The sequence below is a fragment of the Eimeria maxima genome, genomic scaffold, assembly GCF_000499605.1.
Source record: "Eimeria maxima Weybridge genomic scaffold, Emw_scaff130, whole genome shotgun sequence".
Lineage (NCBI taxonomy): Eukaryota > Apicomplexa > Conoidasida > Eucoccidiorida > Eimeriidae > Eimeria > Eimeria maxima.
The window spans coordinates 41,808-55,862 of NW_013563463.1; the positions used below are offsets into that span (position 1 = coordinate 41,808).

Here is a 14,055-nt window from a genome sequence, read left to right on the forward strand (position 1 = left end):
TATACAACTAGCAGAAGCAGTAAGGCAGAGGGAATAGGATTGGAGACGTAATTGTAAACGCCGTTGAAGCTTATTGATATACAATGCTTAAGCTACTGGCAATTATCAAGCAGCGTGTGCGGCATCAAAGATGCGGCATCAACTAGCGGGGGCATGAACACGTGAATTTACTTCACATTTTTGGTGGGGAAACAATGGTTCTTGAGACCTTCGCGGCGATACGCTGCGAAACGCCAGACACTGCAGAAGCAGCGCCTTATTTAAATGCAATAACTTAAGGTTTGCTAGCTGTCGCTGTCTGTATCAGACTCCGAATCGGTGCTTCTGCGTTGAGCTAACGCTGGTGCTAGAAGAAGTTGGAGGTCAACCTTCTCTACACCTGTAAATTGTACAGACTGTCCTCGTCGTCGTGGATGATCAATCTCCTCTTCATGCCCAACGTTAGAAAATGATGCTCGCTGCAATTGCGGTGCAATAGGGATAATTCGCAGGCTTCTACGGGGCTGCTGTGGAGGAACAAATGTCTGAGGGGCCCTCATGCTCGATCGCCTTGGCGCTGTAGTAGTTTTGGGTTCCGCAACCTGATGAAACTCCTCTGCGGAAGAATTAACTGCAGTGATTGCTCTTAGCGGGAGGTGTGTGGTGCTTGTTGCCGACAACCGTCCCGGTGTAGCAGCTGTTGCAGTATCGGTTGAAGGCTCCAGATGAGTGCCTGCAATGATTGCAGCCGTCCCTGCACAGGGCCGTGAGGTCTCCTCTATGTGTTCGGCCCTCGAAGTACCAGCTTCTTGACCTTGATGCTTAGCAAAGAACTCGTTGTCAGTGTGCAGGTGATGCTCATTTGCCGTTGCCATTCCCTCGTCTATTAGCTCAGTGATGCATTCGCTTATTTCACTGCGATGCAGTAGCAAATTCTGACGTTGCTGCTGCTCTTCTTGAGCAAGTCGTTCGCTCGTCGAGATGGAGGGCCGATGAGTTCTGGCTGGAACTTCCGGAATTGCTTGCCTTTTGCCGTGGGGTCTGGATAAAACCCCACATGCTATGCGCTTCAAACAGCCTTTGAGCCTATCTCGCCTCTCTGGATCCAACTTCAGCGTCCCTAGTTGTGCTAGGGCAGCGCTTTTCTGGACAAACGACCCTCCAGTCTTCGTCCCACGTTTTCGGCGAAGGGTACTGCGGCGGCCTTCATTCTTCGAGCGTTTCCTCGAGCAAATTGGCCCCGACGTTTCGAGAAGAAAGAGTAAGTGCTTCATGTATCTGAGTTGGTCGGAAACACTTTTGCGTTGCAGTAATCTTTGCGTCCTCCAAAATGCTTGAATTTGCAGAGCCGCGAGATATTGCAAGATATTGAACTCCGCCAACACATCAGCATCGCTGAAGCGGCTTATCCATGCACTTACAAGCCTTGGATTAAGTTCTACAGTTTGCTGGCTCTGAACAGCTTCGAACGAAGCAAGAGGCCCTCTGCGCTGGGCGTGCGCCTCGCATGCACGGCACGTGGTTGTGAGCACCATGTCTCTGATGTGCACACTGTTTTTATAAACTGGAAGAGGATAAGCAGATAAATTTGCAAGAATAGCCTGCATCCGGCGAGTCCCCAACTCAACATATAGGTCCTTGAAGCCTATTGGCGGTGGTATTTCTGCCAAAACCTGCACCGCTACGTGGATCGGCAGCCAGCTGAGCTTCATTTCCCGAAGTCTCCACTTATTGAGCAACTCTTGTTGCTGCTGGGCAACCTTCCAAAGGGACTGATTGCGCTTTGCATCAACGTATCCCTTCAACACAGTGCTTGTGAACAAATTCATCAGCAATAAAAATGCCACAGAAACAAACGATATTGCGTAAGGCAAAATTGACCACCCTAGCACTGCCGAATCCTTTGCACAGTAGAAAGCACGGATCTTCAGCATGGTGTCATGCCAAACCTCGCCAGTAGAGAATGACAGGAGCAAGAGAAAACTCTCCCCAAGCGATGCAAAAGTAAAATGCTGATCTGTCTCTACACGTGCGTCGTAGAACAAACATGTCCCAAACAATCCGTAAAAAAAGATAGTGATGAAGAGAAACAACGCAACCCTGCAGAGGGAGCCAACCACATTAAACAAAGATATAGAAATAATACGCATCACAGGAAGATGATTGCAAACTACATAGGCAACCCGAATCATCCTGAAGGCAACGGGCCAGAGGGGTTCTGAAGGGAAAGCAGTATGCAGGGAAGTAGTTAGCCCCACAAGTAGGGCAATCAACGAGCTTCCTGCAACCGCTAGGTCCAAAATGTAGATGCTCTTCTGAAAAAGGGCCATTTTAAAAACAGCGAGCCTGACACATTGTTCCATAACGTACGCTAGGACAACAATTGCATTTATCCAAAAAATCCATTTCTGGTAGCTAGGAAAAGACCACCGCACATCGGTCTCAGCCCACGCCCCCGCTACTAACATTGTCAAGCAAGATAAAAAGGAAATTACTGCCACCGCCACATCGAACGGCGCGCTGGTGATGATTCGCCTTAGCCATTCTCTTGCATCAAGTCCCTCATTATACTTGGTGCCCCCTCGATTGTCGCCACCGCGGTGTTCAACTATCTCGGTTATAAGGCTCGAAGTAAAAATAGCCCGTTGCATTTCGTTCCAACGAAGGACTGTTGAGCTCCTGACTCCCCCAGTGTACTCCAAGTTTGCCTGTTCTTGATCCAACACATCCACAATAATACCAACGAACAAATTTACAACAAGAACGCTAAGCACAGCAACCACAAGAATGCAAAGGATAATCGTAATCAGGCGGTAGCGCTCTCCGAGGTCCAGAAAGTCCTTCAGGATGCCCGGCCAGCCTTCAGAAGTGGTCAGAATAAATACGCTTAAGAAGCTTTCGCCAAGGCTTGTGAGATTGGCGTACTCCAAAGGCACTTTTGAAGGAACACCTGCTACTGGCTGGAGAAAAAATCGAAGGTTGAGAACGAAAAATATGACAAGCAAAACAAAGATGAAACACAAGCGAAATATTCGGCGTAAGGCCACCTGCATTGCAAGGACCAATCTGTGCATCCCCGTGCCTTTGAAAAGACGCAGGATCCATATGCCGCGAATCACGCGCGTACATTGCGCAAATCTGAAATAAACGCTATCCACCATTATGTCGTTCACCTCGTCGCTGCTCAGTGAAAGCGCGGCAGTCACGAGCGACCAACCAGCAGCTTGAAATACTAAATCCAACCAGTTGGAACGAGAGCGGAAAAAGCTAGCTTTTTTGCTAAAGCAGACGCGTATCAAAATATCCAGTGTCAATATTATTTGAAATCCCATTTCCGTGAAGCCAAACACCCGCCTAAGGGAAGATTCCCTCTTCATGGACGAATTGACAACCAGTTCCAAGACAGATGCACTTTGGATAATTAGCCTTAACCAATCCATGCCGGTGATTCCGCATACTTTCTGAATGTGTTCGACAGCAGCGCGAAATTTTGAAATTGCGAGCTGAATGCCTCTTGGCAGGTGGTGGAATTCCTGCTGCCGCATGCCCACTTCTACATTACGTGGACGGAAGCTGCTGCTAACCGTTGATCCCGACTTGTTTGTTAATTCTGCTAGTGAATTGACTCCTTTTGGACTGAGGTCCGTCTTCGTGTTGTCGCTCGTTGAGCTGGCCAAAGGGTGGGAAAGCACGTCACAGTCGGCACTAACCAGATTTCCAGCGTACGCTAAGTACAGCAATGGACTATCTGGGTCTGTCGGTGAAATCTGCGCTAGCCCTGCAGCTGCTGTTGCTCTCAGGAAGACTTTGCCCTGGTGTACGGCCTCCTTAACTGCACTCCAGCACATTCTGGAGAGCTCTGTTATCGACAGTTCTTCCTCTTGGGTATAATAGCTTGCTGCAAGCAGCACACAGCAAAATCTAATGAAAAGCACTGCTCGGGAAGCAGACAGGATGTGAAAATACTCATTGCTAGGGGAGCAGTCAGTAGAACTGACATCCTGGTTGGCGAAGTGCCAAGGCAGGCGAGCGCTCCTTCACCCAGAGAAAACTCATCCTCGGTCCTAAGCTGCAATCTAGAAAAGGCCAAATCGTAACCAGTGATTCGTAATAAGACACAGGTGGACCCTCAGGCTGCAGCTCCACTCACCAGCTGAACAATATTTTGAGCCAGCGTAAGCATCAGGCAATATTACAGTGCTTTCATCCGGAGCGAATTTGACGGCTGTCTTGTTGGTCGTTTCCAGTTTCACACCGTTAGCAATGATGTCTGAAATTCGAAAAGCGCTGCGTTCATCTGCCTTCTGAATGTTTGAGCCATTTTCATCGTTGTTCAGGAACAAGGAACCTGACTCTTGCTTGGTTCTCTTCGCCACTTTTTCTGTGGAGTGGTCAAATAATTGTGGAATGCCACGTTCGGCGGCAGCCTTGTCGAAAAGAGTGTCGCTTATTAGCGATCTTTTCTGAGGCCTCTCTGAAGAGAAAGAAATAACACTGTTGGTGTTGCTGCTGCTCCTATCTCGTCCCAATGAGATGCTACTAGAACTCGCCCTTGATGCCATACGGCTACTCTTCCGAGCAACTGTCTTGCAGATATCTAGAACGACTGACGTCTTGTGAGCGAATTCTCCTAGTGCCTTTGCAGACTTTTCTCTGTCTGACCCTGCGATGCGTGACAAAGGAACAGCAGACACCTTTTTCGACTTTGAGTTCCTAAAAAAAAGCAGTCCAGTTCAGCTGGCCAAAATGCACAGGCCTACTGCACTGAAGCTTTTTGGCAGTGCGGGACGTGGCATGCGTCTCTAGAGAAAAAATCCCACCGACAATGATAGATTTTATAAGCTCATCTCGTTGCTCGTCTGTGCGCATGTTGGCATGCGTGTACAGTGCCTGCGCCTTGTGACCCTGAAGCGCGTCTTCCGCAGGCATCGGCACTCCAGCGTTACGACAAACGACAATAAATTTCGCTGCGTATTTCACGCTGAGGGTCTTTTGTGTTTGAATAAACTGGCTGATCAGGATCGCTCCATACAAGTTAAACAGTAGACAGTGTAGGAAAAGCACAGCAAAATACAGGAACGTGCTTATTGATGCCACCCGAGTTGGGGACGACAGGATAATGTCGGACAACTGGTTGGCGTCAAAGGTGAGATCGTCCACATCTTCGCCGTATACAAGACGTATTTCCTTGAAGAAAAGGTGCCATGATTCTCCTGTGAGGATAGTGAGAAAAAGGAGCACGGCGTTCCCGGCACTCTGAAAGTTGAAGTATTTCGTCAAGTTGAGCGAAGCATCATTTGCTCGGACAGATGTATATTTGGGGTCGTAAAAGAAGGACAGGCCTAGCTGGGACACGACGACGCAAGAATAGAAGAGCAACATCACATAAGGTATCAAGGAGTTATGCACAGACCACACCATCTCGGCTGTCAGCCTCAACGGACAGAAACACTTAACTACTTTGAAGATTCGAAAAGGGCGCATCAATGCTGAAATAACAGCTAATGTTCCTAAAACTCCGTCAGATTCTACCGATGTCGCTCTGCAGCCACTGATAGTCGGGCACAATACAACTGCTAGCAATCCATCTAAAATGGCCAGAAGGCCAATCAGTACGTCCAGGAAGATGAAACCGTTCTTCATACCCCGTCTACCAAATGCCAGTAATAAAACTATTGACTCGACAACGAACATTGTACTAGTGAATAGGTCCAGAATAGAGAGCAGCCCGCCAGTTTCCCTCCCACTCTGAGCAAACAGGACGCCGGTATCAATGAAAACGAGAATCATCAGCACGGGAGAGGTTGCCCTGTGAGTCGCTAAACGAAGCGCAAACGCCCTTGCGCTCATGTAGGCAGATTGGATGCGTTTCTTTTGTTCTGGGAACCGGATATCAACCGCCCTTCTGATCCAGTCTCTGCCCATGTACCAATAGCTGGAAATTGCCTTTGTGAAGCTTGAACCAAATAAGCTTTCATCTACTGCTGCATCATCTGTATCCACTGGAGGAACTGAGCGGATCAAGTCGCCAACGTCGTCTTTGATTTGGCTCAGCTCTACCATGAGGTACTTGATCCAGTCCGTCCCTAGCAGCTGGTACACCCTCCATTCAGATTCCTTTAAGATTGCGGGGCGGGCCACAGACACATCATTGGCAGCGTCAAAGGCTTCCCACAGGACTGCAATGCCTAGATTCATAAGTAACATGCTCCCGATGATCACCATGAGTGGAAACGTTATATATGCTACAGCTCCGTTACTGCGGTGATCACCGTTTGCAAGACTCTGCATTGTAGCGGACCATCCTTCCTGAGTGAACCCTTGAAGGAGAGCTACTGCGGCGGCTCCTAACGTTTGGACACCAAAAGCTCCATAGCCCGCCTGTTCATTTGTCTGCAGCTCTTGCCAGGCCCTGTCCTGAAGACGTTTGCGCTCGTGGGCGGTGCAGGAAGAAGTCACCGAATAGAGGAAGAGATTGCGGCAGTGCGTGCTTCCTTTGCAGGGAGAGATGAAGTTGGAGCAGAAGAGAGACTGAGACTCGTCAAGGTCCCAAAAAAAGCTGTCTGCAGAACATGAATCGCTTGCCTGGACCTCGGGTGGTAGTGGTAAATCCGGATAGCAACGATACCAGCAAGTGAAGCCAAAGAAATGCAGCAGCACGACTAGTACTAGTAGGGAAAAAACTACTATGAAGATGCATACAGCTGCAAGGTCATTAGCGCTGCGAGTTAAGTGGATTATGGTTAAGCGAAATGCACGGCAGATCCTTAGGATTGACCACGCCCGCATATTCCGGAGGACGGAGACAATGGCGAAGGCCACTGGCGCATACGTCCACCAGCCCACTTCGACTCCAAGGTTGTAGACTAGGTCAGTTGTAATATTCAGTAAGAAGAATAAGTCAAGCCACCCAGACCATGTACGAAAGTATGCCCGCCTGGTTGACCAGAGTCCCCGAGAGCACGCTCCTGTTGTCACCAGGCAGGCGAAGCCGATGAACGCAGGAAGGCGCATCCCCCAAAACAAAGCAAGAGAACTCACGTTCATAGCCTCCAAAGAAGTTCCAATGCAGTCCAGTATGACACACAGAATAAGCAAAGTCCTAGATAGCTGCGAATTCCGCACTTTGAAGCAGAATAGTGCCCAGGGCCCGCGGGCCGCTGCGAGTTCTGCAGGACCAAGGACCACATTTGTACTGGAGGAAAGAAACGAGCTCATTGCCCGGCTACGACTGCTGCTGAGAGGAGCATCCGTGCGTTCAGTTCCCTGTGTTGCGTAACTGTTAGTTTGTGCAGCCTTTGTACTGGGTGCGCCATCCAGCAACCCCGCGTCGAGAGATCGTGGATCGTTGACCTCCATTGTGCAATTTTCAGCAGCCAGCACAACACACGTGTTGTGTTCCTCGGCGCCACTTGAATCCGCAGAATTATCAAAACTGCTGGAGATGAACAATGTACCCTCATCAGTGGTAGAGGCTGGCCATCAAGTTCCCATGGAGGTGACCTCCAATGCACCAAGGAGGTTCTGTTGCACAACAGCCTCTCATCTATTTTTCCCGTGCTGGTTGTCTCCCGTTGTCAGCGGGCATCCCTTGTCTGGGGGCAACCCCCGGAGCAAGCCATCTCAAGTATTCGCATGGTCCTTTGACCGAAGACTGGTTTCACCAGTTGGGAAACACACTCAAGGAAAGTCAAGCATGTGCAGTGGAACTTTGTCGGTGTAGTTTCTTCACCTGTAGACGACGCCAATGCCATTAAATTCAAAAGAGACGCACTGAAACTTGGTCTCTCGTGTATCCCCTGCCTGCACTGCAGGTGACCCCACCTTGGAGCTTCCACCAGAAATTAGATCGTCGGTCAGAGGCTGCAAAGAGATGAAATAGCCAAACAAAAAAGTGGATGGGTGTTCTCGATGAATACATTGAAGCGGAAGTATTGTGCTGATTTTTACGAGGCCTCTGTCTCCTTTTCTTGGGCTTTCGCAGAATCCAGGGTTCGCTAGTGTGCGCAATAGTCTTATCATGGGCCTCATACACTAGAAATTATCGTGTGACCGCTTTTAACCCTGTCTATTAGATATAAGATGCTGGAGGCACACTTATGTTTATCTGTCCCTGTGGACGTAGCGTGGATGGCCTGGACCACTTGACCGACCATGGGGCTGCCCGCATGGGTCACCACGCGTCGATTATTCGCCTCTGTTTACACTGCATCGGGAAGCTCTATGTTACTTTTGCCTCCTTTTTCAAAGTAGCTTTCAACGTTTTCCCAGTGGAGTGTTGCACGAGACAAACACGTGCATCGGTGCGGGAAGTCGCCCCGAGCGTAGCCCACGCTTGCAATGGACTCGAGTTAAAGTACCTCCCCGGAGTGCGATACTCCCCTTGTAACGCTTCCTAGGCACTTGAACGAAGTGTATCAGTAGAAAGTGTTCACTTGAAGTGTGAGCACGAGGGTCTGACTGCGGATAAGGGAGCAAGAAATGTTTATTCTTTAGGCCGCGATTCTCTCTAGTTTCTGTGGTGAAGTTGCAAAAGAGCAACAGTTCTTCTTTCTCCACTTTTGAGAAAGCTTATATGAGGATTTTTGGCTCTGCGTTCGGATGCACTTGACCCTCTTCTAAACCACCGGCTGCTGTGCCAATTACATCCACCTGTTGCTCTTGTTGCCGCACGGTTCAAATGCACTTGATGCGTCCGTATGGAGAAAGGCTAATAAAATGCTCAGGATCTGGACAGAGGACAAATGTAGCGTTGCCTATTTGAAGTTGGCATGCGCATTTCGACTTGCGTGTGGGTTGACTACACGGTTCCAAGCCAGTATTTAACAGCGGCCTACAGTGTTTGTCCGCGCATTAAGAGGATGGCTGGGAATGATCGATTGTGGGGTTGCTTTTAAGCTGGAATTGCAGCAAGCAGCGCTACAGGTCAGAGCATGATGTATCTACCCTTTGCCAGTCCCACTGTGCCCAAGGGTGCTAGAGACTTCCAGAAAAATCAGTTTCTTTTTCCTGGCAGAAAAAGCAAGACAGTCCTGTTCTTCGCTAAAGGACTGTAGGTACAGCGAGCACAACGTCTTGTAAAGAATGACAATGAATTGCCGGTTTATAATTCATAGTCTTTTGGCTTGTAAGCATGTTTTGGCTTGTAAGCAGGACTTAGACATATGGAGAGGTACACGTTGATGTTCGCACCTAGAAAAAACTCGGAGGTTGGTCAGTTTTCGGTAACCACCCCGCAACCAATGCGCACTTCACCGGTCCCGTTCAAACTGTCAAAGGAACAGGCACAGAACCACTTCTATTTCCACATTGACGCTTTGGGCTAGTGTACCATTTTCCTCAAGGAGGGTTTCAGACCCTGCGGTGATACAGTTTGGAGCGATAGTGGTGTCGAAGCAGAACCCTGTTGCGCGTACTCCAAAAGCAAAATGAAAAACGTTTCTGTCGACAACTATTCAAGCGCCGTCCTTGAGATTACAAGAAGGTTCTGTCCGGTGTATCGACGCACGGACAACTGGTCCAAATGCTTCCTGAGGGAATGCCACTTGCATTGTCCTGCAGTAATGTGGGGACGCGGTGTGCTAGTCCCGCTCCCATTTGACTTATTCCTGCTGTAGCAATTTGCAGTTACTCAATAACCTGTTTCATGTTCTAGCCCATGGACATAAAAGAGTGCCGTAGAAAATCCAGTATGTGGAAAACACTGCATTGGGTTTACGATGGGTTGCTGTTTGTTCGTACATCCTGTTGAACAACGGCACGATTCCTATCCGTAGGCTAACGCGGAAAGCTTTCATTTTTGGGGAGACTATATGTAATTTTATATCTCATTTTGCTTAAAATGTGGAGGCAAGACAGTGCTGAGTGAAGCCGTAGCCAGTTCAGTGTAGGCCGAAGCGCAAAATGCGCAGGGTGTGATTGCGCTCAGCGGAAAGGCATGCAAGAGCCATGATTCACAACCCAAGTGTCTGTAAGATATATAGGCCAAGTAGGTGAGACAGACAATGCTCCGACAATGGATGGATGAAGTCAGGACAGAGACTGCTGTTGCCCTTTGGCGCTCTATCGAAGGATATGGGCATGGTGAACTCCCCATGAAACCTATGAGCCATCCTTTAAAGGCAACTTCACAGATAGTTGAACTTAAACCAGGGCAGTATAGTGCTCGTTGTTGCTGCTGCTAGAAGTGCATGCCTCGATGAAGGCCGGGCTTGCCCCAGAATGGTCCAGGCAGCTGTAGCCGTGTGATCATGCGGCAGCATTGCTTGCCATGCACATCCTGATCCATATAACAGGATTCTACGTTAGAAAAAGCTAGGGAGTTAGTTGAAGCTTGTGCGGTGGGTCAGCAGGAAACTTCTACGAGACAGCGAGTATGTGCTTCTCGGGGCTCGAGCGACTCCTGGTGCACGGACACAGCGCCCACAGCAGCTCCGCTGGCTCCAAGACACTAACGGGATCTATTTATTTACTTTCCGTGCTGTTTTATTTAAGGCGCTTGCATGATTTCTTGTCTTTGACTGAATGTTTGGCATCTTAGTGCTAAAGTCTCCACCAGGTGACCCGTGATGCCACCCTGATGTGGAACAGCAGTGGTTTCCAGAAATTCACGGACCAGAATTTATCAGGTCACACAATCCATACTCTAATGGAAAAAAAGTTATGATTGCATAATACGGGGAGAACAAACTACTCGTCTGATGTCTTCCTTCATTAGTCAGTATTCAACATCCCGTGAAGAGAAGTCTAGACGCATTTTTGGCACCCCCAAACGCGGAGAACTAAAAAATAGCCTATGGTGCTTCTTTGTTCCACCTGTTGTATTTGAATCCCAAGTGAAACGCCACTAGCCGTCGGATTTGAGGGTCACTTCTGAACAGTGTTGGTCCACTGGCCTCTGTACGCTGCATGTGATTGAGCACCGCCACAATGAGCAAAGCAAAGCCAATTCCGTTAGACAAGGCACCAGTGATTCCTAAGCGCATGACTGGTCACAGGCGCTCTTCTCTAGCCCTCTACTTTAGGGGAGAAGATGCTCAAGAGAGCGATGAAGTGCAGGTACGCCGTCCCCAGAACGCCACCGCGGAGTTCGGGCTTCAAACTCTCGCGAATAGTTTTTCAAAAGACTATTTAGCCAGAAGGGATTGACTCACCGAAGCTCACGAGCAATTTGGGCATTGATGGACCTTCATTGCTCGCCAAGCATGTGGTTGCCTTGACGAACCAGCCCGATCTTGCCAGTGTCAAAGACGTACTACGGTTTTCCGCTATTACCTGAGCTTCCCTACAGGCCAACCAACGATTAAAGCCGAAGGATCAAGTACAGCTGACTCCGGAGGAACTTCGTCAACGCATGCCTCCCAAGATTTTGTATCCCCAAAATCCCCGCGCCCCACAGAACATTACACGCTTCTCTTTCAAAGAAAATCAATTCAAAAAGGAGGGTGCAGTTGAGCAAACCGTTTTTCATCTTTTCATTGACAGGTAGCCGACGGATCACGACAGGAACCAGCGGACATGACGGGGAATAACGTTTCCCATTGTCCGTGATTCTCCAAACCAGCGGCCTTGTTGTTTATGTGCCTGGTGCAGCACCTTGCTCCTGAAAGATAGTCCGGAGGCTGCAGAGCAAGAGGAACTCCTGAGGCTCCGAGACGAAGCTGAGGAGCGCCGACGGGAATTGGAGGCTGTAGAAGTGTCAATTGAAGATGACGGAGGTTAGTAATAGTATTGACGGGAGCTCTACTTGCATCACTGCCACGACGCCGTACATTTTCCTTGGGTACAGTGTTTGCAATGGCACTACCTCTGCCCCTTCTGGCAACGTAAGAGAAAGTTAATGTTTGGTGTGAGTCTGTGCAGCGACACAGGAAGAGGAAGGCAGGGTCATGCGCAACCAGTTCAATAATGTGGATAGAGCCACACAGATCAAAAGCTGCCCCACAGTGTAAAAAGTCTACTGCTGCTCTCACCTTTGTGCTTTGCCACCCCTGTTTGCGAATTCCATGCAACGGTGGATGAGCGATGGAACTGACCACGTTGATCTGCTGCCTTGATTCTGCAGCGAACAAAGTTGCTCAACGTTGCCACCTCCGAAAAAGCTGTGTTGTGGAACGGGTATGTATGAGGGAATGACTCAAACTGGCGGTGGTGCTTTATTGTAAAATGTACTCCTGGTATATCACGTATTAGATTGTTCAAGCTGTCAGGAAGGTAAGTCGGTATGCAAAGCCCTACATCGCCAAATCTTGTGGGGCGTACATTACGAACTTTTCAGCGAATTATTGGATGATATGGGACGCCTATGTGAAGGAGGCTGAAGCACAAAGCCGAAAGGAGAGCGAAACGAAGGTACATCCTCAAGGCAACTAACTGTGGTTCCCTGAAGCGTGCAGCATCGATTCAGCACATGGACTGCACTGCGCTGCTTGCTAGATGCTCTGTATGCCTTTATTGGGTTGTTAGCCGGGGGATAGGCACCAGTTGAAGCTGCGGCAGCATGACTCAGCTCGAAACCTTGTGAATTCGGACAAGTTCAAGTGGTCCCTTAAGGTAATTCGCCAACCGAATCTTCCACTACCATTTGAGAACTGTCACTGTACTCAGAGTGATATAATGCGCGTTGCACGGGTAGCCCCGTCAATGGCATAGTCGTTAAAGTGGGTACCACGGGAAAGCGCATCCTCTGCCGAATCACTTGGAATACAATGCCACATCTACAGTAATGCCCCTCTACTGTGCCTCTGCAGATCCCTACAGCATAGCCCAACCTCTACAGGCGGGGTTCTGCTGAAGAAACTTGGTCATGCATTCAGTCGAATAGCCTGAGGGATGCAGCAAGCCTTTGCCGTTCGAGTAGAGCTCGCATGCTTGTGCCAAGCTTCATGTGATTCAGGTGTTGGAACGTGTTGTGAGCTTCAACGCTCAGCAAGAGGCTTATCGGATCTTTCAGTCTACAGAGGAAGAACCCGCTGACGTTCCACTGACGGTCACTCCAATCTGGGAGTTTCGGTTTCCCCGAGCTAAGGGGAAAGATGCCATGGTCCTCCGGTGGAATCCACATTATCACGATCTTCTGGCTGTGGGCTTTGGTTAGTGACGGATTGTGTAGGGGCATAGCCATCGACCTCCCACTGCTGGCTAGTCACCTGTTGGTCATGCATATTGTAAAAGTCTTTATTTGTTCCGTTGCTAAACATCCGTAGCTCTAGATGACTCTCTCACTTGCATTTCCAAAACACAGCTGAATTACACCGTGGCATTCGGAAAGGCCGCGCTTTTGGTGTTATTCGTGCTTAGGTAACTACGAATACGTCAAACAAGGCTGTGGCTACGTCTGCTGCTTCTCTCTGAAGAACACGTCGCATCCAGAATATTTTTGGAAGCTTGATTCTGTTAGTTTTTCTGGCAGCAGATGTGCTATTTTGATTGCAAATGAAATGCATTCAAACCTTTTTGAAGCTTCGACAGCTCTATGTTTTCCGTATTGCAAATGTTGGGAGTGGGGGCATTGTGCTCTACTACTGAACAGCTAGCTGTATTTGACAATGCGGTGCGGTGCAGAAAGTATGCAGCCTCGACTGGCATCCCCTGCAACCATCACTATTGTGCGTAGGCCTCTACGATGGCAATGTTGCAGTTCTTGATGCAACATCTGCAAGCAAGCGGCCATGGCACTATTCTACAGTGAAAACAGGGAAACATACAGATCCCGTTTGGGACGGTATGCTTGTAGTATTCTCGCACTCCCTGATGAGAACAGAAATTTTAGCAACTGGCTTACATAAGTGGAGTACTGCAAGAGGGAGCAGAAGTAACTTATGCTGCTGCAACGTACTTGTGAAATTACTTTTGTGGGTGCTTCGCATGTTTGTGTTCAGTGTGTTGGGAGGCCGATTCTGCTACAAGCCAGCTGTCGTTTTTTTCAGTATCAGCAGATGGCCACATTATGCGGTGGACTTTACTCAAGAGCAAGCTTGAATCAGAAGTTGTAAGGAGCCATAAAACGCAATGTTAACCCAGAAAATCGTTCCAAGCTGTTATGTGACACGCTGCAGGAAGGCGGCCGGGGGGGGG

General features: G+C 48.9%; 2 protein-coding genes across 2 annotated transcripts; one reads left to right on the forward strand and one right to left on the reverse strand.

The window, feature by feature from the left end:
* Positions 1-284: 284 nt before the first annotated feature.
* On the reverse strand, positions 285-7,338 carry EMWEY_00016080 (cation channel domain-containing protein, putative; the record flags this gene model as incomplete). The annotated part of the gene is made up of 3 exons (XM_013477455.1): positions 285-3,877; positions 4,130-4,642; positions 4,800-7,338. The coding sequence occupies 3 exons, from the start codon at positions 7,336-7,338 to the stop codon at positions 285-287; spliced, it is 6,645 nt and encodes a 2,214-aa protein (XP_013332909.1).
* Positions 7,339-10,908: 3,570 nt separating this feature from the next.
* On the forward strand, positions 10,909-13,996 carry EMWEY_00016090 (dynein intermediate chain, putative; the record flags this gene model as incomplete). The annotated part of the gene is made up of 10 exons (XM_013477456.1): positions 10,909-11,037; positions 11,270-11,463; positions 11,572-11,696; positions 11,842-11,926; positions 12,044-12,139; positions 12,456-12,531; positions 12,875-13,070; positions 13,279-13,373; positions 13,543-13,702; positions 13,860-13,996. The coding sequence occupies 10 exons, from the start codon at positions 10,909-10,911 to the stop codon at positions 13,994-13,996; spliced, it is 1,293 nt and encodes a 430-aa protein (XP_013332910.1).
* Positions 13,997-14,055: the final 59 nt, after the last annotated feature.